Below are 21,227 nucleotides of genomic sequence, written 5' to 3' on the forward strand. Positions count from 1 at the left end.
AAGTCCATAATCATTGTCACTTAAAACTCAATTTCCCAGCATTCACTGCGCGCGTGTTCACGTCTTTCTCTGCGGTCATGGTGGCCGACGGCTCGCTGGGAACTGGAGTCTTCCCTCCGCATCTCCCATTTTCCACAGGTTTCGCGAGATTTTCATAGGCGGGTTGGCGTGTGGCAACATTTCTCTGCCAGACGAACTGAACAATACTGATATGAAATCTGCGTAAAGGTAAAGAACATATGCTCTGGAGGGAGAATGCGGCTATTAACGCTCAGTCACTGTTGGGGTTTGTTACCTGCCAGCAGGGACACCAAGGAGCGGCTGTAACGTTAGCTAGCCGCCTCCACTTCTCTGACAGTAACATCTGCATTGAGGTAGAGCGAGGACATACAGACGAGAGTTACTAGTAACCTACAGTGAGAGGTGGAGGTGTGTTGGATTTAGTCCAGCACAGGTGGTACACGCAATGACTTATCGCCTTGTTTATCGGGCTCGACACATCATGTTTTATATGTGTTGCTAATGTACAAGTTAAGTGTACTAACATGTAACTGGCTAACGTTACATACTGTAATTCGTCATATACAGTGAAATGGCTGACGTAGTCTGTCGAAGTTGTGTCAGTGAGATATTTTATTGGCTTTAGGCTTGTGCTTAAGCTTGTGAGACTTGTGCTAACTAAATATGACAAGCTACACTGTAGAAAACAGTGACCTCCATGGTTGTGTAGTTAAAGTAAAATACCCAGGAAGTTATTCCATCATGTTAATCTATTGGCTGCTGGAGTTGTCAGTCTCTGTTGAGCAAGCTGCAGCCTGTCACAGGTCTCTTCACACAGCCCGGCCTCTCAGCTGAAGTACAGGCCTTCCTCATGCAATGTAGTTTTCAGTACATGTGAAGTTTGCCAGCTGTTATATTCACTCACATAATAACCGAACATCGCCCTTTCTTTCTTTTTATCAGTAGACATTGAATTTCTGGAGGCATGTCCAAGAAAAGGGGCAGGTATGTTGAAACAAAGCTAATGTATATGCCATCACATGATGCCATTAAGGTAGTTTTAGATAATGATGTAACAGTAACACATGCATGAAAAGTGATTAAATCTGCCATAAACGTCTTCAGTTATTCAGTAGTTTGCATCGGAATGAATGACAGAAATTCATATTGCATTCTCCTTTAGACAAAACACTCAGCTACATAAAAATACATATTTTTTATTTCATTTGTTTATTTGACAGAAATAACGCACAACTTCTTAGCTGTATTAGAGTTAATTATGAACAAATTTTCATGTGTATCCCCTGGTTAAGAAACAAATATTGACATCCCAGCTAAAAACACACAGTAGTATAATAACACAACTACAAGACAGTAAAATACACTAGACAGCAACAACATCAGCAACAGCAATGATTATATTTCACGACAACAAATAAATAGTGTATTAGCTACAGTAGACGTCCGTCGACATAGAAACAGAGAAGAGTACCAGCACAGAAGCTAAGCAATAAAGTGCTGTGGGCTGGGACAGCAACAAAAGGTATTCTAGCCACTTAATAAAATGTCCACCTAAAAGAGATCAATATCAGTTTAACTTTATTTAGAATATTTTCAACACTTTACTTTGTTGCCAGACAGCCTTTTCTCATAGGAAACTGCCATTGTATAAGCCAAATGTTGCTCTCTGTAAATCAACTAAACTCCATAGTTGAAAACAGTTATTTTACCTTGCAGAACACGGGAGCTGCTTGCCCACCACTGCCTCAGTCTACTAGTTACTTTGTGTTACTTTGTGAAATCAGTAGATCCAAACTATACGTATATCTATTTAAAACACAGAAGTTACACAATAATGCAAACAAAGTAACAGACTGAGGCAGCAGTAGACATTTAGACTCCTGTATTCTGGTAGTTAAAATAACTGATTTCTCCTATGGAGTTTGGTTTGTGTGGAGAGAGTGATATTTGGCTTATATAGGGGTGGTTTCCCATGAGGAAGGTCTGTCTGACTATAAAGTAAAATATTCTAAACATAGTGTGAACTTAAAATGTAAAATGTAATTTTTTTTTTTTTTTTGGTGGACCTTTTTTAAGTGGCTAAAATTACTTTTTGTTGCTGAACCTGTCCACAGCAGTTCATTGCTTAGCCTCTGTGCTTGGGTCACTTTCTTCTTCTTCACACATGCTGACCAGCATCTACTGTGGCTAATTACTTTGACTATCAACAAGTGCCTTGTACAGTCCCACAAAATAATCCAACCTACCCCTTTAAGACATCACAGCAGCAACAACTTATTAGTAAAATAAGTTTTTTTGGTGGTACTGTTGAGTAGACCTGAATAAGAAACATAGTTTATTTGAAGTGGCCTTAGATTAACCAACAGTAACTTTTCAGAAACCTCTCAAATGCACATCATATGCGATCAAAAATGTTCTTCGTGTTACATATGCTGATATCATTAAGTCTTTTGTATATGTGTGAGATGTGTACTTTATTTTAAACCTCAACTACAGACATGCAGACCTGCATATTAATTCTTGTTTTACCAGAAAGCGAAGTAGCGGGGAGCTGAGTGATACGTTGACCCCAGACCCCAACAGCATTCTGGGAGTCCGCATTCAACATAATTGGCGTGAGAAGGGGAACCAGAGCAAATGGAAGGGAACAGTACTGGACAGACTTAGTGTGAACCCTTCTCTCTTCATGGTGAAGTATGACGGATTTGACTGCGTCTATGGCATTGAGCTATTCAAGGATGACAGAGTGTCGAATTTACAAGTCCTGACGGAAAAAGTCGGTGAGTGTGTCTCTCATTTTATCTGCGGCAGCTAGTTTGCAACTTTTGGGTTGTAGGAGTTCACCTTCCTGACTTTGATATTGTATTTTCTTTTCTGGCTGTGACTCCACAGTAAACAACAAGATCAAGATACCTCCAGGGGCAGAAGAGCTGGTGGGAAAAGCTGTGGAGCATCTATTTGAAAAGGAGGATGGAGAGAAGAACGAGTGGAGAGGCATGGTTCTCTCCAGAGCGCCAATCATGACCAACTGGTATTATATCACTTATGAAAAGGACCCCGTTCTATATATGTACCAGCTGTGGGACGACTACGCTGACGGAGACCTCAGGATTCTGCCTGAAGCAGGTACTGTTCATTTGGATATTACAAAGACAGATTGATACTTCACAAAGTTTTATTAAGTCCTTGATTGTCTTGTCCTGAGGCTTTATAGATAGAATCAGGAGTGACCACTATGTGACTCCAATAATTTTTCCATTTCCACTCACTTAATTTGACATGGTTAGCTTGTGACTGTGCCAGCAGTCACAGTGGTCATAAACATTTGTATCTATCACAAGTTTTCATCAGGTAGTTTTAGTCCCAGTAGCAAATTGGTAAATTAGTTATTTTAAAGCAGGCAATTCTTGATGCCATGGACACTGACTAGTGGTGTGGGAATTGGCTGTAATGTCATTCGAATCTGCAAGCATGCATAAATCATCCATCCACCCAAATTAACCATTCTATGTGATTTAGAGAGAAATGTTTAATTTTCACCCCATGTTAAAAATAATTTCTGCTCTGCGGCTGTTACGGTAACAAACTTATACATGTGCCAACGTTGTTATTTGGCTGTTCTATATTTTCTGCTGACTTTAATAGCCATTTATGAGTAAGGAAATGGCTTAAACTAATGTTAGACTGTTTTGTTTTCCTATTTTAAACTATTTTCCTCATGTCACACTGATGTGCAAAAATACATTTGCCAGTTTTTTTGGAAATAAATCCAAGTCATGACTATTTTAAGTTTAAGTCAAATACTTCAGTGAAAATACTGATTCTCCAGTTCAGGGAAAGGTTTCTGTGATAATAGAAACCTTTACTTAGGGTTATCAATTGTTTGCCTATATTAATCAGGTAATAAACAGGCAATCATTAACCCAGCAATCATTAAATGATTTGATAGATTAATCAACTAATCAGAAAATCATTGTTAGATTAATGTAAAAAGTTAATACCCAGAGCCATGTAGAGAGAGTGTTAAGGATAAGCTTCTCTCTCATTGGCTTAATTTTGATAATCCAACACAGTCAGTGTTGAATATGAAGTGTTTGGATGAGGGGTTCTCAAGAAAACTGCAAGCAGAAACACTAAAGGCCAAGAAATCAACCCGTTATGAACAGATACATTTTGAATGGGCACTGCATTAGTTAATATGTAAGCCAACAAAATGAAAAACTGTAGTTTGAAACTTGAAAGGATAGAGAAAACTATCCAGAGGAAACAGAATTACATTTGTTGCTTCAGAAATATGGTTTTGACAGCTCTGACGGAGCTCAGGATTTATTAAGAGATAGGCTGCTTTTCACCAAACTATTTCACTTTGTGACCCTGGACTGTGTGTGTGTGACCTTTTGGAGGCGTAGAACAAAGAACACTTTTTAAGATTAGATCCTGGCTGATCCCCTCGGGAGATTTAAATATAGTCACTGAAGTTATGCTCCTTTAACTTCGGCCTAATGCTTCACCCTATTTCACCAACACACAACCCATCCATTACTAATCAGGGCCCCATTTCCCAGAGCCTTCGTAGCGCTACGTGCGTCGTAAGTTGTATTTTAAGGTCTCCCTTAAGGTCATCCCAACTCTGGGAGACAGCCCGTAACCTTAAAGGAGACCTTAAAATACAACTTACGACGCATGTAGCGCTACGAAGGCTCTGGGAAACGGGGCCCAGAATGTTAAGTTTTATGACCATGCAAGAACAATCTGTGATCTGCTGATTGGCTGCGCATCACTGACAAAGACACTGTTGACATTATTGGAAAAGCCTGCAAAATGTTTTTTTTCTTGTATGTATGTATGTAAATTTATTTGTGTAATGGTGAAATTTAGGAAATAGGAAGACAAAAAATCTGCTATATAAGGAAACACTTTCATTATTGTTGTGATAAAAAATAATTTTGTTGTTGGCAAGCTGTGATGTATCATTTATACAATAATACATAACTTATGTTTTTAACACTTCCCATACATGTTTTTCTCAAAAACCAAATCAGACATCAATATTTATTTTAAACCCACCTTTGAGATACTTAAAGCCAGTCATGTTTGGTGAGTTACACACAAGGAATTTTCAGACTAACCCAGATGTTATTGTTATGTTGTAATGTTTCACTCTTCAGAAAACAAGCACCTGTTGCCTGCAGACAGGAAGCCAGGGGAGGAGACGGAGAGCCTGGTGGGGAAACAGGTGGAGTACGTTACTGACAAGGGTGTGAAGAGAACAGGCTTGGTCATCTACCAGGTCCCAGCCAAGCCCTCTGTCTACTACATCAAATATGATGATGACTTTCATATCCATGTGTATGACCTGGTCAAAACCACCTAGAGTTTATTGGACACTGTCTCTCACTCTCCAGCCTCCGTCCATCTGCTTTTGTTCCACTCATCGTTATAACCTTGTTGTTCAAAGCCATGGCAGGGTTGAATAGTTATTAATATGCTTTACTGTTCAGAAGAACGTGCAATCTGTTTTCCATATGCACAGCAGAACTGTAGCGCCGCTATGCTTGGCTATTTCCAGGAGAGGGAGCCAACTTGTTTTATTGTTGCTGCTCTACTTTATACTTATGTTTGGACAGTCCAAGATTGCACTGCCCAACAGCTGCAAAGTGCAGTTGTTACTGCATTTGCATTGTTGTCCCTAATCTGTCCTTTAAATAATCTTCTTGATTAAACCCCAGTGTGTACTAAAAAGCTGCTCAAAATATCCTTAAAGCCTTTTTTCTGTGAATCATCTATAGAGAGTGAGCATAATACACACATTATGTTTGGGTTATGTCTTCCACAGAGGCATTCATTGAATTAAATGGGCAGTTAAATACATCAGGGTTCCTACACTTTTTCCGAAGTCACATTCAAGCACTTTTCAAGCATTTTCAAGGTGCATTTTCAAGCTTTTTTAGCACCTTACGGCTGTGGCAAATAATGTCTTTCTACGCAGTTTATATATATATGGTCAAACTGATAAGGCTGTTTCATTTCGTCATCACATTAAAATAGATGTTATTGTCACATGGAATCTGATCTTTTTAAATCTGATTTGAGCCACTTTCATATGAGGGACTACATCAGATACAGGTCTGATTATTTGCAATGTGAACTCAGTGTGTAATCATGTCAGAATTCATGCCTGATCAATGCCTGATGTCTTGCTGTAAGACTCTTGTGAAGAAGAGCTGACGGATGCACTTAAAAGTTGCCCCTGACATCCTCCAATTAAGTTCTCTCTGACTTACTTTATTTCTTTATATAAAAAGTGAACTATTCAGTCAGATTGATTTATTATTAAAGTAATGCAATTACAATGTCAAGCAGTTTCAAGCACTTTAACCAAAATCCAAGCACACTGCAAACCTGGAAAATACTAAATTAAAATTCGAGTGTTTTCAAGGATTTCCAGCAATGTATGAACCCTGATACATGGACTGTATTTATCTGCCCATGTTAGCAAAGTCTTTAGTGTTAGCACTGGAAGGGATGAATGAAAGCAGCATTGTCAAATAAGCTGAATCTGGCTCATGTGGAAATGTACCTCCTCCTGCACCTTTATACCATGTTTAGTATTGTATCAGATCAGATCCCTTGTACCAGTGATGGAAGATGCAGTTTGCTAAATTCTTCATTTCAATTTGATCCCACACAAATCATAAAGTGCCTTCCGGCTTGTCATTTCTGCAATATTGTACATAATCTTATCTCTGCTCTTAATGAATCATTGGCTGCTATTTGGTTTTCAGAAATGGTGACACTGACAGCTTGAGGAAAGTTTTGCAACCACCAGTTCATATTAGTGCTGTGTTTTGCTCTTACTGCAGTATGAAAAATGTTCTTTAAATGTAACACAAATCATCCTTGGTTGTATAATCTCACTGTTGATATTGTGGGAGCACTTTACTGTATAAAGTTTACATGTTTAGGATATGGTACGCTATATAGTTTCCTCAGATTGCTTTTTCCTCAAGAGCAAACGTGGCAGAATAAATGCTTTATATCACACGCATGAAGAAAAAAGAAAAAAAAAACTTGCTGCAATACAGATGACAGTATTTAATATGTACAACTTGTGTAACATGCCTTGTAATGTTGCCTGTCGTGGTTGCTCTCATTTATACAAATATCTCATCAAAACACCACCAGCTTTTAGTGAAAAGGTCATTAATATACAGAAATTATAAACCGAATATTTAACAGGTATAATCGACTGACAAACCAGTTTGTTGACAGTAGCTAATTAATTCTGGTTCTAGTCTATAACTTTGTCTTGCAACATGACATGTATGCTTGCAGTATGGTATTGGTATTTCATCCAAACTTTGTCACTATTCTTCAAGTCATTCAGTGTATCCCTCAGTAAACAAGTCAATCAGTAAATATACTATTACTGTTATTTTTAGCTGTCAAACCTCTGCATGCATCATCCGAACAAGAGTGTCTGGAGATTTTGTTTGACAGTAGAGAAGCAACAACGTGTGGCAAAATCAGTGCTTATTGTTTAACCCACAATAAAAAACAAAAAAAAGGCTAACACTGTACATCACCACTACCGGTGCTGTGGAGTGTTTCTGTGTTGTGTAAAGTGGAGTTCCAAATGGCTGTGTGCGCGCCTCTTCATGCTTTCAATCACCTCCTCCTGTATGTCTGACGTTGTAGCAACATCAACAGGCCATTTGGTTATCATTATTATTTTGCCATGAGTAATAAAGATTTTTGCACATTTGTTTTGTCTTGCTCTTTGAACACACTGCCTTGAGCCACATGCAGGACAGGGTTGGGTTTTGTTTGGGTTTTTCCCATGCTACACTTTAAAAACTTTTAAATACTTTACTTTTAATGGTACCAGTGCCTAAATGGAGCAGGTACTTTAAATTTTTTTTAAAAAAACTGTCAGAGACATGTAGAAAGAGTGCTGCCGTAATGTTAACTCAGGGTTTGATGATGCATCTGTAATGTCCACAACATTTCAATCAACAGCCCAGACATGCGGCACCAAAATGCATTGTGATTCAGTCTAGTATGTACTGGTCGTTCAGGCACCCAGTGCCAGTACCAAACCAAAGTATATAATTTCCCGTCAATAAATCAACTTAAGACTGGGCATGTTTTAAGATGTATGTATTATTTTAGTCACAAACTGCTTATATACAACAGACATTCTCTTTATAACATTTGGGTGGTTTGACAACAAAGGGGAGTAAAATATTGTACATTACACAATGTTGGGCAAAATTAAATGTGGTGGTATACACAAAACTAAAGAATTATTTTAAAATACTTCCCAATATTATGTACAATACAAACTCCCAACAAATGCCACAATAATTTAGAGAACCATAGACATTTAGGTGTCTATGCTCCTTGCAGCTGAATTCCACAACTTTTCAAAGTTGGACGTTTCTTCTTTCTTGTGGAGGGCTACAACTTTTGAAGAATAATGTCATTTCTCAAGTGCAAAACCCAAAAAGACATAAATGCGAGGTTAACCAGAGATTTCTCTCCTGTTTACTTGGTGAGGTCTTTCACATATTGCAAACACTGATTTGTATAATCGTTTGCTTTTGTTGGAGCCTCTGAAAGGGATGAAATGGTCCACCGCACTCCTGCAATGAAATAAAAATCGATGGTTAGTTTGATGCAACAAAAATTAACATAAAACGTTTAACTAACTGAAATATACTCAGCTCAGAGTCATAATGGTGATGCTGAAATTGATTACAACCTAAACGATACGCTAACAAAATCACTGCATCTAACATGTAAATGCATGACTACAATTTAAATCTAGGAGAATTTAAAAAAAATAAATAAATAAATAAAAACAAGAATGAGCTTTTCATTCAGTTCTTACCAGAGTTCCATGACTGAACTGGGGAGAATTCAATTTTAGGCATGGTTGGAAGCTGAGCCTGAGGAGAAGTGAAGGATTCATTAGTTTGAAACAGTACAGTCCAATACTTTGTTGGTACATAGATTATACTGAATTTACAGTAAGTCTTGTAATGTTTCAAAACCAGTAAATTTTTTTTTAAAGATATCATTTACTCAACATCATGTGGATAAATAGTACGTCTCCCAGTGACAATAATGACTGAGGGTCGACAGTGTGGTGTTTCTCTGAAAAGTGGAAACAGTCATATTACTCCAGAATTACACCAGAATAAAGATATGATTCAGGTATAAAGTGTTTTATATTGACCAGCAGCTGTTCACTGTTGTAATATAAATAAAATATTTCTGTCCTTTAAAGGTGTTGGTAATGCTTTATAATAACCATCATTAATAAATGGTAAAATGATACGTAACTGTAGTTATTTCACTATTAATAATGAAATGATAATTATGTTTACTAATTATTAGTTATGCTATAATTTATTATTTTCATGTTAATAATAAGTATATAAACTGTCTATAAACATTATTTGGATGCTAGTTGCAACTGATGATTAAAATACCTTACCTACTTCCATATGTAACTTTAAGCATGAGAATAAGTAACATACTTACTTTAAGTTAATGCATTAACTTTTCCCAAAGCTACCCAATTAGTTTTGTTTCCTAAATTAGGGCTGCACAATTAATCACAACTGCAATAAAATCACAATATGGCCAAGTGCAATACCCAAATCACAGCACCAAAACCAAATTGCAATTTTTTTGAAAAAAGGAGAAATGTATGAGAAAACAGCATTATAATGAGGCACTGTGGTGCTGCACAGATGACCTGGCCTACAAATCCTATTCTAAACATGTTTGTTTGGTCAAGACAATAAATGCCACATAATCACAATTTTAATAGTTTTTTTTTTTTTTTTTTCAAAACTGAGCATTCCCACATGCATATTGCAATCGCAATTTCAGTCAAAATAATCACATACAAACTTTTTACAAAATCATGCAGCACAAACATCTAGATATTTATTGCAAAGTTGTAACTAATGTTTATTATACTTTGTAAATTGTTAACGATTACTGTGTCATCAGTACATCTATAAACATTGTTTATATGGCCACTATAAAGTTGCAACTGATGTTTATAAAACGTAACTGCTTAATAAATGTTAAATAAAGCATACAAATTATTTGAATGTTTGTAAACAGTAAAACAAACAATTATAATGTTAACTGACTATTAATTTACCAATTATTAATGATCGTTATTATAAAGTATCACCCCTTCATTTATTGTATGAGTCATCAAAGGCAGTGTCACTGTATCTACAATACTGACCTATTTGCGTACTGTAGGCACATTCCTACAACATTTCTGGTCTACTTGTGTTGCATTTACATGCCAACTCGCGCACGTCTGGGGCCATGACATTTCAGAAAATGCACTGTATCCGTACCTCCAGGCCAAAGTACTTCATCCATTCCTCTATGGCGGGGGGTATTGCAGCCTTGGCCTTCCCCAGGGCCTCGAAGCCCTGCTCACTGCTCCCCAGCAGACCAGAGTCACAGGCAACATACAGAGCTCCTCCTGCAATGGTCACCTTGGTGGCCAGTCTGAAAATGAAAGAGGCAGTCAGGCTGTAAACCAGGTTCCCCACCCCTGTATCCATGGTTGAAAACATGACTGCATTTTGCTGTTACCGAAATAATGTTACACTACTCCAGAACCTACTTTACTGTAGATAAGTAATCACTTATATTAGCAATTTGTCTGCTATTCGTCAGTTATTTACAAGACATCACAGTTCTCTAACGTTAGGGAACAAAGACAAGCCGTGTACGTTGGGCCCTCGTTCAAATCCAATGGATATAAACATATAATAACATAACTTTACTGCTGAGTCACTGAGTAAACTAGACTAACTAACTATCCAAGTACTAACGTCAAGAAAAGTGGCTGACAATGTGCAGCCTGTCAGTCATGCTAAAGTGGCGTCAGTTAGCTAACTGGCTAATCGAGGAGCTAGCACCAACAGCAGCATTAAACCAAGGGGAAATACGACAGATATGAAAAAAATACTAACTTCGCCACGGGCAAAATCCTTGCTGCCATGGTCCACAGCGGTGTTTTTCCTTTTCTTTATGCGAACTGTTATTCCAAGTACACAAAGTAGGAACTGGAGTAGAGGCTAGAGATAAGTTAGCTCCACTGAAGGACAACCTAGCTGTTGCCTGTACACACGGCTTGTGTCAATAAAGTTGCCCTTTCAAAAGCTTGCGCTAACGTCATTTTCGACTGACAGATTCGCTGTCTTTTTAAAAACTGTACTTAGAGCAAATATTTTAATGTAGTTTTTCATCCCTTAAATAATATAAGCCGATTCAAGACTGCGATGCTAAGTTGACAATAAACGAACGATAGTAACATAAATGGTAATAAAAAAAGTAAGAATATTTGTACATAATAAAAATAGATGTAAATATACTGTAAATACTTTAAATGCACTTAAGGCAAGGTATCTTCACATTCAATTAGACTATTTAACAGTCCTACATTAAATTGCTATATATAGCGAGACGGCAAATAATTGTGTTTAGACACCAAAACCGTTTTATGTTCCAAGCTGTAAGTTTATTTCTGCTGAATATTTTACTATGGGTGTCGAGTGCAGCCAAGCCAGCCTCAACTTCGAAAAACACGGTCAATCTAGCTCCACTTGTTTTGTGGTGCGCATATAGGCAAGACAGTACGGTAAGGGAGCATCGAGGACTGATTTAAAAATAAAAATACCCTTCTTTTGGGCGCAATCTCACATCTATTCAATCAGTCAGTCAGTCAGTGTGTATATGAATCAATAAATAAATAATTTAATTAATTAATCTATTAATTATTTCAACAAAACAATACAAATTAATACAATCCATGCAATTAATATAAAATTATATGCAGTATTTCCATGTAAATTCAGGTAGATATTAAAAGGAAACTACCTGTTTTCACAGACCAATTATTGATTTAGAATGATTGTACACCACCTCAGAGTGTCACTCACACAATTTCTGGTTCCTCTGACACCCACTTCAGTAAAACACAGTGGATTTGAAAGAATATTTGGTGTGTTTTATTGACATGGGTGTCAGTGGAACTTCCCAGCATCACTCAGTGGATAAAAAGTGTGTTAGTATTCATGGCATTAGAAGCATTCAGGAACCTTTTCAGTTCTATGAAGTATGGAGTCCTTTCATAGCTTATTTGGGACCTGATTGTTTACAAACGATAACTGCAGGGCTCTACGGTCTGGCGTGGAAACAATAGATGTATCATCTTAAATGTATTGTGTCCTGGCTGTGTCTGTACATTCGTGTAATGTTTACTGTCATTGGTTTACTTGTCTGTCAGATCTGTAAATGACTGTGAACTTATCGATGTTAATGAAAAAAAAGGAAACTTCTCATAAATGAATGAGAAATTACAGTTGTGTAAAGTTTCTTGAGCAATCCAAGATTCAGGTGCAGAGAGAAACACAGGACATAATGTAAAATACAAAAGACAACTTCTCTACCGAAGAGGCGAGCAGTCATGCACACAATATCAATCCATATAGGAAGAATAAATACAATCAGAAAAAGAAGCATATTCCAAACACGAAGACAGACTGATGCTGAGAAAACACTGCAAAGCAACAACATGATCTTGCAGTACCAGTAATAAAAACTGCTGAATTGAGACTAAAAACTAGAATATCAGTCTAATTTGGTCCTTTACCGCAATGCCTAGTATATATGTGCACCACAAAACAAGTGAGGGCTAGATTTACCGTGTTTTTCGAAGTGGAGGCTGGCTTGACTGCAGTGGGTGTCGGGTATTTTGCTCCCGCGTCATGCCCGTGGCTCTTTTCGGGTGAAAACAGCCGCTCTAATTTGAGTGGTGATACATAAAAATTCCTTTGCCAGATTTAATGCATAACATAAGAAAACCGTATCGATGTAGGAGCCCAGATCCTCTGGCCTGTGAGCAGTTGGGTTGTGCCTTTGAGGATCAACAATCAGCGTCGTTACATCGAAAAAAAATAAAGAAATGTGGATTATTTCAGTCTGCCTCCTTCAAAGCGGTCGAAACTGACACATAATTACTTTATTTAATCTTCAGGTCACATAGTTCATCTATATCTGTCACTGTTTTTTTATTGTTAAAGACACTTTATTTTGCTGTCTCGGTACTGTTGAACCAAACCCCATTCTAAAAGTAGCTGTTTTTATAGAGGGGACATTGTTTCACTGTAAAAACGTTAATCACATCATCATTAGGAAATTATTCTGATTCACTTTGACGTACAGACACAATCGGCACATGTCATTTACTCAGTAAATGATCAGATTAATCATTAATTTAGTTTGCCACACACAACCCAGCATGCCGCTTTTACAGCGCATGTTTTCACCTAAAAGGGGGCGTGGTCGTGGACGTATGGTGGCGCTCCTGCAGAGGGATTTACTCGCCCCCTCGAGTGGTCGTTTGAGGGAGTGCAGTGTTTGGTTCTGTCATGTTTGCTTCATGTTCAGCTTGACACTTGTTCAAGTTCAATAAACCTCTTATCTGAACAACACACCCCCATTCAACATGCCAGGGGTAAGAGAGAGGAGGGGTTACATAATTGGCATTTTGTTTCCTCATTTTTCCAGTGAGAGGCAGTTCTGCAAATCGGAACCTTGGAGGTCTGGGCTCACAACCAAACACTTAGAATTAACTCCGAACAAATTTACACAATGGGAACTTTCATAAAAATCCTATTAGCCAGTGTATGTGTTGCCTTCCTCGCTGTCAAGTGGACTACAACCAGTTTTGATGCAGGTAAGAGAGAAGCAACTGCAAGATCAAACTTGATTGTGGGCTGTGAGATTGTAAAATGTATGGAGCCTATATATATATACATACCTTCATGGCTGTTAATTTATTGTGTTTGCTCGCCTCAGTCGCATCTGTCATGCAGCTGTAGCTCGTGATATTGCGATAACAGGTGTTATGTCATAGATTTTATTGACGGAATGGTGTCAAACACTAAAAGGTTTATGGGTGGAGATTGTGCTACAATGAGACGACGAACAAATTGTAAACTATAAGATCAAATAAAATAACTAATATCAAGTGATAACACAAGTCGATTAATTCAAGTAAAACCGTCTAATAATGGACATGTAGCCAAACAAACAAACAAACAGACTTTTTGACAGAGGCCAGGTGGTTAAGCACAGTAACAGGACTTAGCCATTTGAACAAAAAAAACCCCAAAACATTTAGATATTGTATTTTGTAAAATATTGACAGTTAATGCTGTCTTTTCCTCACCTTTCCCTTGCAAGAACCATTTGGATGCACGCATGTAGCGCCAGATTAATGTGTAGTGTGGTATTTAAGATTCAAATTAACAGTTGTGAAAACATTGCATTATAATAATCTCATGGAAAAAATGTTAGTATATACAAGCATATTGGAGAAATCTAAGCCTGAGTCTAGGGCTGTCACCATATCAGATTTTCACTACACCAGTAGTGTGGCCAAAAGAATTCACCAGAAGAATAATATGCGATATCTATAGAAATTTCAAAAAATAATTATCCTTTAAGGCAAATTAATCTTTTAAACTTTGTTTATTATGTGTTTTGTCTCTTTTTAGCAAATGAATAACACTCAAAATATGAGTGGGATGTGGAAAAAGTCTGTAACCATAACTGTACAAAAATGCACTTACACTTAATGAATAAAAATTGAAATAATTTAAGAGCACATATTATGTTTAAGAGGCACTGGATTAGTTACATTTACATATTCTGAGCAGCACACCATGGGGCCCCTAAAAGAAGTATTTTAAGTCAGCACAAAATGCAAAATCACCAACAACAGAATATATTTCTTATGTTTGATTATCCTCTCATATTTTTTAAACTTGAAAGTATTTTATTGGTTGAAGAGTGACTGGAAAGTATAGGCTACAAAAAGGACTTGAAACTGATGCATGTTACTCAAGACCATGTACATGTAATAAACAGCTTATAGACCTACCCGATTGTCAGTGTGACAAAGGACAGCGTACGCTGACACAGACTTTGGAAAAACACTTCCTGTAAGAACATTCAGCAAACGTTTGTGCTCATGCAAATGTTAATTCTTTCTATCATTAAGCCTATCTACAGCTAATTGATACAGTCAGGCAATATTTTTGAAGGTGGCACTTTTGTGAAAGGAAATCATTACTAGTAGCGCAGGGATGATGACCAAACAACAGTTCACTGTTTAACTAAGTGTAATTTAAAGTTCTTATCTTATCTTATCTAAATTGAAATTGCTTCAGAAGACTGTATCTCTTTCCTGACAAGCAGCTATTAAGACCATAAAATATAAATTCATACCAATATACAACATTACAATGATCAAAGTCCCACATCATATCTGGTCCCATACTGTATTGACATTTGCTGAAATGTGGCAAATGAAATGTGTTACAGGCAAAACAGTCACTGAGGCATTCACAGAAATATTCAAACAGGGGAAATGTAGGAAGAAGACACACAAATTGATCAAGTAATTGGTGATAATCTGACATGCTTTCTGCTTGTGACTGAGGCCTCACCAGAGAGAGAAGACAGCATTTATCCATGTTGTGAGGAGGCAGTGTACAGCCGAGTTTCCACTAGTAATGAAATTATATGGTTCGAGTCATTAGGGTAGTTTTTAATTTACTTGTACATTCTTGCGTATGATTTTCAACTGCTGGAACAATGTCACCCTCTGAAAAGCTACTAGAACAGCTGATACGACGGTTCAGTGAAGATCATTCTGACATTTTATATGACGCACTTTACAAACTTTAATGATTTGTTTTAGACACACTCTGCCAGGGGCAGATATTTGATGCCACGGTCGGTGTGGACAATAAACATGTTCTATCTGGAGCTATGGTGGTTGGGTTCATGAGTCTATTTGCAACATAATAGCTATATGGAAATAATATCACTAATGTAGCTACAATAAATCAATATAATTACACTACAATAATGTATCTATGTGTGGATTAGTAAGAGAAATTAGTTATATGCAAGAAATGGAAACTTAATTTAGTTACTTTTGACAGAAGTAACTAGTAATATAACTAATTACCAAAGTTCAGTAAGTTGCCCAACACTGGTTTCCTACCCAGGCCAAAGGTGCAAGGGGAGACAGAGGGACACTGTGCTGCTGCCACAGGAGTGCTGACTGAGATTATAGCATGTATGGAAAAAAAATCCAAAACAGTAGATTTGTGTATAATTCTCTCTTTACCCCTGATGGTCTGAAGAACTCTCTCTGTTTCAGGATATTTTGATGCATGCAAAAATGACTGATTGCACATTTAGCTGTTTTTAGCATTTAATGAAGGAACTGAAAGGAATGATCAGTGCACTGAATGAATTCCTACACAAAAAACAGCAGATTCCATTCTTCAAGTCTCAAGTAAGTGAAGTTACTGCGGTTAGAATCAGGTAAGTCAAGTCAAGTCCCTGCTTGAAATTCTGATTATCCCTCCCAGTTTTCAAGTCTAAATCAGTTCAGACAGCGGTCATCATATAAATCTTTGGGGTCCTTGTCATTTTGTGTCAATCAATAACAAGCCTCCAAAATGAACAACAATAAAGGATCACAAAGGTTGCACGCACAGGCATGATTCATGAGCGTGCAGCTGTGTGTTAGCCAGTAATGTGTCTGCATAGTTTAACTGGTGACATCACAGTCGCCTGTCTTTCTTTGTAGGTTTTGTGACATATGAAGTTGGATGTTGTGGTGACTATTTGAATGATTTTGGGCTGTAGGCCATTGTTTTCATCTGACCACCATCATTAGCAACATAACTCTTGAATCCAGGTTTTATTAGTTTTGGGCTAGCTCCTTCCATGTTTGCTGCCTTTTGTGTTGCCCGCACTTCACTACAAAGCACTCAGAAAGCACCCAACAAAATGTAACTTCTCAATATCTACAAACATTCAAATATTTAGTTTTTTAAAAAGTCCTGCAGAGGCAGACACTTATATGTAGGGATAAGGAAGTACTACAGGTTGAGAAAACATAGTTTCAAAGTAAAGGATCATCTGACAGAAAGGTAGAGCGGTGAAAACATTCACAGTATAGCATACACTTAACTGGATTATTATTATTATTTATTTATTTATTTTTGTGGCTAAAATACATTTTTCTGCAGAACATTGCTGAGCTCCATCACAGGACTCCTGTCTGCTTCTCCAAATAATCTACTGTAGTTTATGTGACTACAGATAAGTATTTCATACAACCTTACTTAAAATATTCTGAACTATTCCTTTAAAGCTGACTAGAGTCAAGTCATGTGACTTGAGTCCCCCACTTCTGGCAGTAGGTAGTAAGTTAATAAATAAACACAATATCAAAGAGAGGACATAGGATTGTGACTATTTGTTCTAGTGTCTAATGAACAGTGGGTCAAGGTCAAGACATTTCTATATGTTAAACAACATATGGAGGACTTTGATTGGTTTATCTTTTCATGGCAGAGGTCTTGGTGCTGACTTGAGGTAAAATGAAGATTGTGGTTTCATAGACATTTGTCTGGGACAAGGTAACCAGTGGCTGCCTGGTGAAGGGGCAAAAATATATTAAAATGATTATTTTTCCTGAATATTTTCATTTTAATTTATTGTTGATGGCCTGAAGCAGTTCTTACATTCTCCAGGTATAAAAATGTGTGCCTTATACATCGAAAAAAGTTTTGATTTTTCCTCAGCTAAAATGTGTGTCCTACATCCACGGGTACCAAATCGGGGGTCTGCTGGTGTGAACAGTTGAACACCATCAAATTCGGTGTCAAAACTTTATATGATATAAACACATGCCCTGCATTGTAAGTAATCATTAACAGGACTGCAGTAACAGCATGTCTTTGTTTTTGTGTGTCTCATGTGTCTCTCAGAGTCTCTCAGAGGTGCCAGGGTAGTGGTGACCGGGGCCAGTACGGGTATTGGTGAGCAAATGGCATATCATTATGCCCGCTTTGGAGCCCAGATAGTAATTACAGCCAGGAGGGAGAAAGTGTTACAGCAGGTCAGTGAACTTTATGACTGAATGAACACAGGTCCAACCTGCTCTTTATACTGCAGCTGTACTGTGAAGGTAATCCATTTTTTTTTCACTTTGATTTACAGGTGGTAGAGAAATGCATGAGTTTGGGAGCCCAGAGAGCTTTCTACATCGCAGCAGACATGGCCAGTGAGTCAGACCCGGAAAAAGTGGTGGAGTTTGCCCTGGAAAAGCTCGGGGGGTTGGATTACCTGGTTCTCAACCACATCGGCCCGAGCCCCTTCAGCATGTGGGGGGGAGATGTGGAGCACACCAGGTGGCTGATGAAGGTAGTGCAGAGTTTTGCAGGTTTATCAGCACACTGAAGGAGGGAAATGCACTGATCTCTGAATGTGTGTGTTTGTGTGCTTTCCAAAGGTCAATTTCTTCAGCTACGTTCAGATGGCTTGGAAAGCCTTGACCTCCCTCGAGCAAAGTAAAGGATCACTAGTGATTGTTTCATCACTTTTAGGTAGGTTTGTCTCATCATTTTCATACACTTGTTAATGGCAACAAACTATGAAATGTACATTTTTACATGCATGATTACTTTATAATTACTAATAATATAGTTTAGTTTGTAGTGTAGTTTGTTATGTAGTTTACTGACCCTTCATTGATATTACAGGTGCATCAATACAAAATAACTACTAGACCCACAAAATTGAAAGTAGACTAAAACATTCAAATAGATCCAACTTCAAAACTACAAAACTACAACTACAAAAAATTCTGAGCTTAAATCCTTATCTCATATCATATATATCATATATATCATGGATAGTGACCAAGAAATGGAGAACTACAGGCTGTTTCAACTTGGATTTCTAGTTTCCACCTCTGGGTCAGTAGGCATGTTACATGTTACATTATATTTTTGTCACCTCCCGTCTGGTCTCCCCTCCAGTGCAATACCATGAGACCTAATTTTGGAAAAATTTGAACTCAAGTCCGTGGAGAGAGAAAAAAATATTTTTTGATCTGTAAATCGTGCCACAAGTCACACATATGATGCATGTCGGTTTAAAACACAATTCTACAAGTCCAGAAAGTTGCCTTTTGTCATTTAAACTGTTGAAGTATCAGACTGTGTAGATATGTAATGAGAAAGTCTACACAGCCAGAAGTCACATAAGTGACATCATGATCTTCTCCAACCAAAAGCTAACGTTAGCCACTGAAGCTACAGTGGCTGTGTGTTTTTGTCCCGGGATATAGTCACACAACAGCTCGCTTGTTCTTTCTCCTCGCTGCTGATAAAAAGACCAGGAGTTGCTGGAAAAACACTGTAGGTAAGATAACGCTACAGAGGACAGCAGGACAGGTGTTGTTGACATATATTGTGTGAGATAAGACATGTAGTTCACTAAAACTAAGCTAAACCACAACAAACCCAAGACAAACCTAGACTTTCTTGACATGTATAATTCTGTTTTAAATTGACAAACATGTAACCTGTGGCACAATTCAAATGGAAAAAAAATAGACTTTAATAGACCACATTTACTATAAAGGCTGACTGGACATCTACAGGAGAAGTGTTGAAATTTCCCATTAAGGTCTTATATAAAACTCCATCTGCTTAAAACATTATGTATTATGGTCAAAAGCTCCAGAACAGCTGCTAAATGAACCTCGGAGTGAGATAGTTTTTTTTTAATCCTGAAAAATGTTGAATTATCAAATCAATTGGAAATGGTTTGTACTCTGTGTTTTCCTGACAGTTATGTTTTATTTGCTACTTAATAAACACATTAACAGCAAAAACCATAGCTAGACAATAAACTCCTTAGATGATCATATAAGTAATCTCAACCTCATGTTTTTGGAAATATTAAAACACTGACGAATCCCATAAAAGTTCTTGATTTGTATGTTTGCAGTAGACAAGATCAAATTTGTGAGTATAAAAGTTTCATAAATGAGGTTTGAAAAAGGTCACGATAGGATCAAAACTGAATCTCATTGATGCTTCACAGGTAAGATGTCCAGTCCCTTCACAGCACCGTATACCTCAACAAAATTTGCCTTGAATGGTTTCTTCGGGGCTCTTGGGCACGAGCTGGCTATGAAGAAGAGCAACGTGTCCGTCTCTGTATGTACGCTGGGCCTCATCGATACAGACTCAGCTATGGAGAAAGTCAGGTCGGTCAAAATAATCTCTCATACTTTTATATGGATATGCTGTAATATTTGGCACATTTCTTTACTCCTGCTATCTACGGTAGCTAAGAGCATTACTTTTGTGCATTCTAGGGGCGTCACTAGTGTACCAGCCTACCCTGCTACAGATGCAGCTTTGAACATCATCATGACAGGAGCTACAAGACAGCCGGAGCTCTTCTACCCCTGGTTCACCCACATTGTGACTCTTACCAAAGACTGGTTCCCTTCTCTCACCAGCTATGTCATCCAGAACTCCTACAAGTACAACCCATAAAAACATGTATCTGTTGTACCATTATGTACACTGTACATTTAATGCATTGGTTATCGTATTGATACACACTGGGCATGATGATGCTGTGGGTATTGATAATCGATAATTTTTTAGCCTTAATATTCTATTACAGCCACACGTTTTGTTCTCATCTTCAGCTTTATAGTTGGAACGTAGTTTTTCATTACAGCCAGATGGATCAAGTTTTTATATATTATAACAAAGTCGTCCTCCTTTCCTCATCCCGCTTTTGGGAGAGGTCCGGTGCTAAAAAGTCCACAGGGGAGAAAAGCTTATGGCTTGGGTTTGTTTGATTTTGGCCTACCTCAAGGAGATTAGTTCCTATCTGCACAGCACAGCCAGTGCAGTCCATCACCAAAGGCACCTCATAGCGTGGTACAAGGTGCAAATTTAAATGAAATCCACCTGGTTTACTACTCAGAAGACAACACGTGTGGCAGTGCACAGAAGGAGAATGAGTCAGGAATGGGACATTTCTGCAGAGCAGCAACTGAGATTCGGTGGTGGTTGGATCATCAACCTTTTGACATTACAGTGATTCTGTGGTAAAACTGAGATACTTGGTAAATAAGAAGAAAAGAAAACAAATAAAGACATTTTCCTCCAAATGTTGTTCTTTTTATGTGTTTTAGAGGCGTTTCTGCCCTATTTGATGATAGCTGAGAGGTGACAGGAAAGAAGGGGAGAAAA

At 37.7% G+C, this 21,227-nt stretch overlaps 3 protein-coding genes across 4 annotated transcripts; 2 read left to right on the forward strand and 1 right to left on the reverse strand.

Annotated features, from left to right (window-relative positions):
- The first annotated feature begins 24 nt into the window (after nt 1–24).
- Nucleotides 25–7,935, forward strand: LOC146323797 (spindlin-1-like). Of its 2 annotated transcripts, none has more exons than XM_084722914.1 (5): nt 25–228; nt 964–1,005; nt 2,554–2,801; nt 2,914–3,147; nt 5,190–7,935. In XM_084722914.1, exons 2-5 carry the CDS (start codon nt 986–988, stop codon nt 5,393–5,395), a joined length of 708 nt encoding a protein of 235 aa, XP_084579040.1. In that variant the 5' UTR covers nt 25–228; nt 964–985; the 3' UTR covers nt 5,396–7,935. The 2 variants fall into 2 exon arrangements, with proteins under 2 accessions (XP_084579040.1, XP_084579041.1); XM_084722915.1 differs by having other exon boundaries at nt 26–228; nt 967–1,005.
- A 229-nt stretch (nt 7,936–8,164) lies between these two features.
- On the reverse strand, nt 8,165–10,640 carry micos13 (mitochondrial contact site and cristae organizing system subunit 13). The gene is made up of 3 exons (XM_084722916.1): nt 10,413–10,640; nt 8,915–8,972; nt 8,165–8,666 (listed from the first exon to the last, which is right to left on the reverse strand). Exons 1-3 carry the CDS (start codon nt 10,635–10,637, stop codon nt 8,569–8,571), a joined length of 381 nt encoding a protein of 126 aa, XP_084579042.1. The 5' UTR covers nt 10,638–10,640; the 3' UTR covers nt 8,165–8,568.
- Nucleotides 10,641–13,579: 2,939 nt separating this feature from the next.
- Nucleotides 13,580–20,854, forward strand: hsd11b1la (hydroxysteroid (11-beta) dehydrogenase 1-like a). Its single transcript, XM_084722917.1, has 6 exons — nt 13,580–13,807; nt 17,931–18,061; nt 18,163–18,366; nt 18,455–18,548; nt 20,056–20,221; nt 20,333–20,854. The coding sequence occupies exons 1-6, from the start codon at nt 13,723–13,725 to the stop codon at nt 20,514–20,516; spliced, it is 864 nt and encodes a 287-aa protein (XP_084579043.1). The 5' UTR covers nt 13,580–13,722; the 3' UTR covers nt 20,517–20,854.
- The last annotated feature ends 373 nt before the right edge of the window (nt 20,855–21,227 follow it).

This window comes from Lutjanus erythropterus, chromosome 7 (assembly GCF_056507025.1).
Source record: "Lutjanus erythropterus isolate fLutEry1 chromosome 7, fLutEry1.hap2, whole genome shotgun sequence".
Classification (NCBI taxonomy): domain Eukaryota; kingdom Metazoa; phylum Chordata; class Actinopteri; order Lutjaniformes; family Lutjanidae; genus Lutjanus; species Lutjanus erythropterus.

Bases quoted from the DNA above. Each gene is read 5' to 3' on its own strand.
- LOC146323797 (XM_084722914.1), top strand. From the start codon at position 986: ATGTCCAAGAAAAGGGGCAG. The intron at 1,006-2,553 runs GTATGTTGAAAC...TTGTTTTACCAG, and splicing joins ATGTCCAAGAAAAGGGGCAG to AAAGCGAAGTAGCGGGGAGC. The intron at 3,148-5,189 runs GTACTGTTCATT...TTCACTCTTCAG, and splicing joins CAGGATTCTGCCTGAAGCAG to AAAACAAGCACCTGTTGCCT.
- micos13 (XM_084722916.1), bottom strand. From the start codon at position 10,637: ATGTTTTCAACCATGGATACAGGGGTGGGGAACCTGGTTTACAGCCTG. The intron at 8,973-10,412 runs GTACGGATACAG...ACTTCTCCTCAG, and splicing joins TGAAGTACTTTGGCCTGGAG to GCTCAGCTTCCAACCATGCC. The intron at 8,667-8,914 runs GTAAGAACTGAA...ATTTCATTGCAG, and splicing joins AGTTCAGTCATGGAACTCTG to GAGTGCGGTGGACCATTTCA.
- hsd11b1la (XM_084722917.1), top strand. From the start codon at position 13,723: ATGGGAACTTTCATAAAAATCCTATTAGCCAGTGTATGTGTTGCCTTC. The intron at 18,367-18,454 runs GTAGTGCAGAGT...TGCTTTCCAAAG, and splicing joins ACACCAGGTGGCTGATGAAG to GTCAATTTCTTCAGCTACGT. The intron at 20,222-20,332 runs GTCGGTCAAAAT...TGTGCATTCTAG, and splicing joins TCAGCTATGGAGAAAGTCAG to GGGCGTCACTAGTGTACCAG.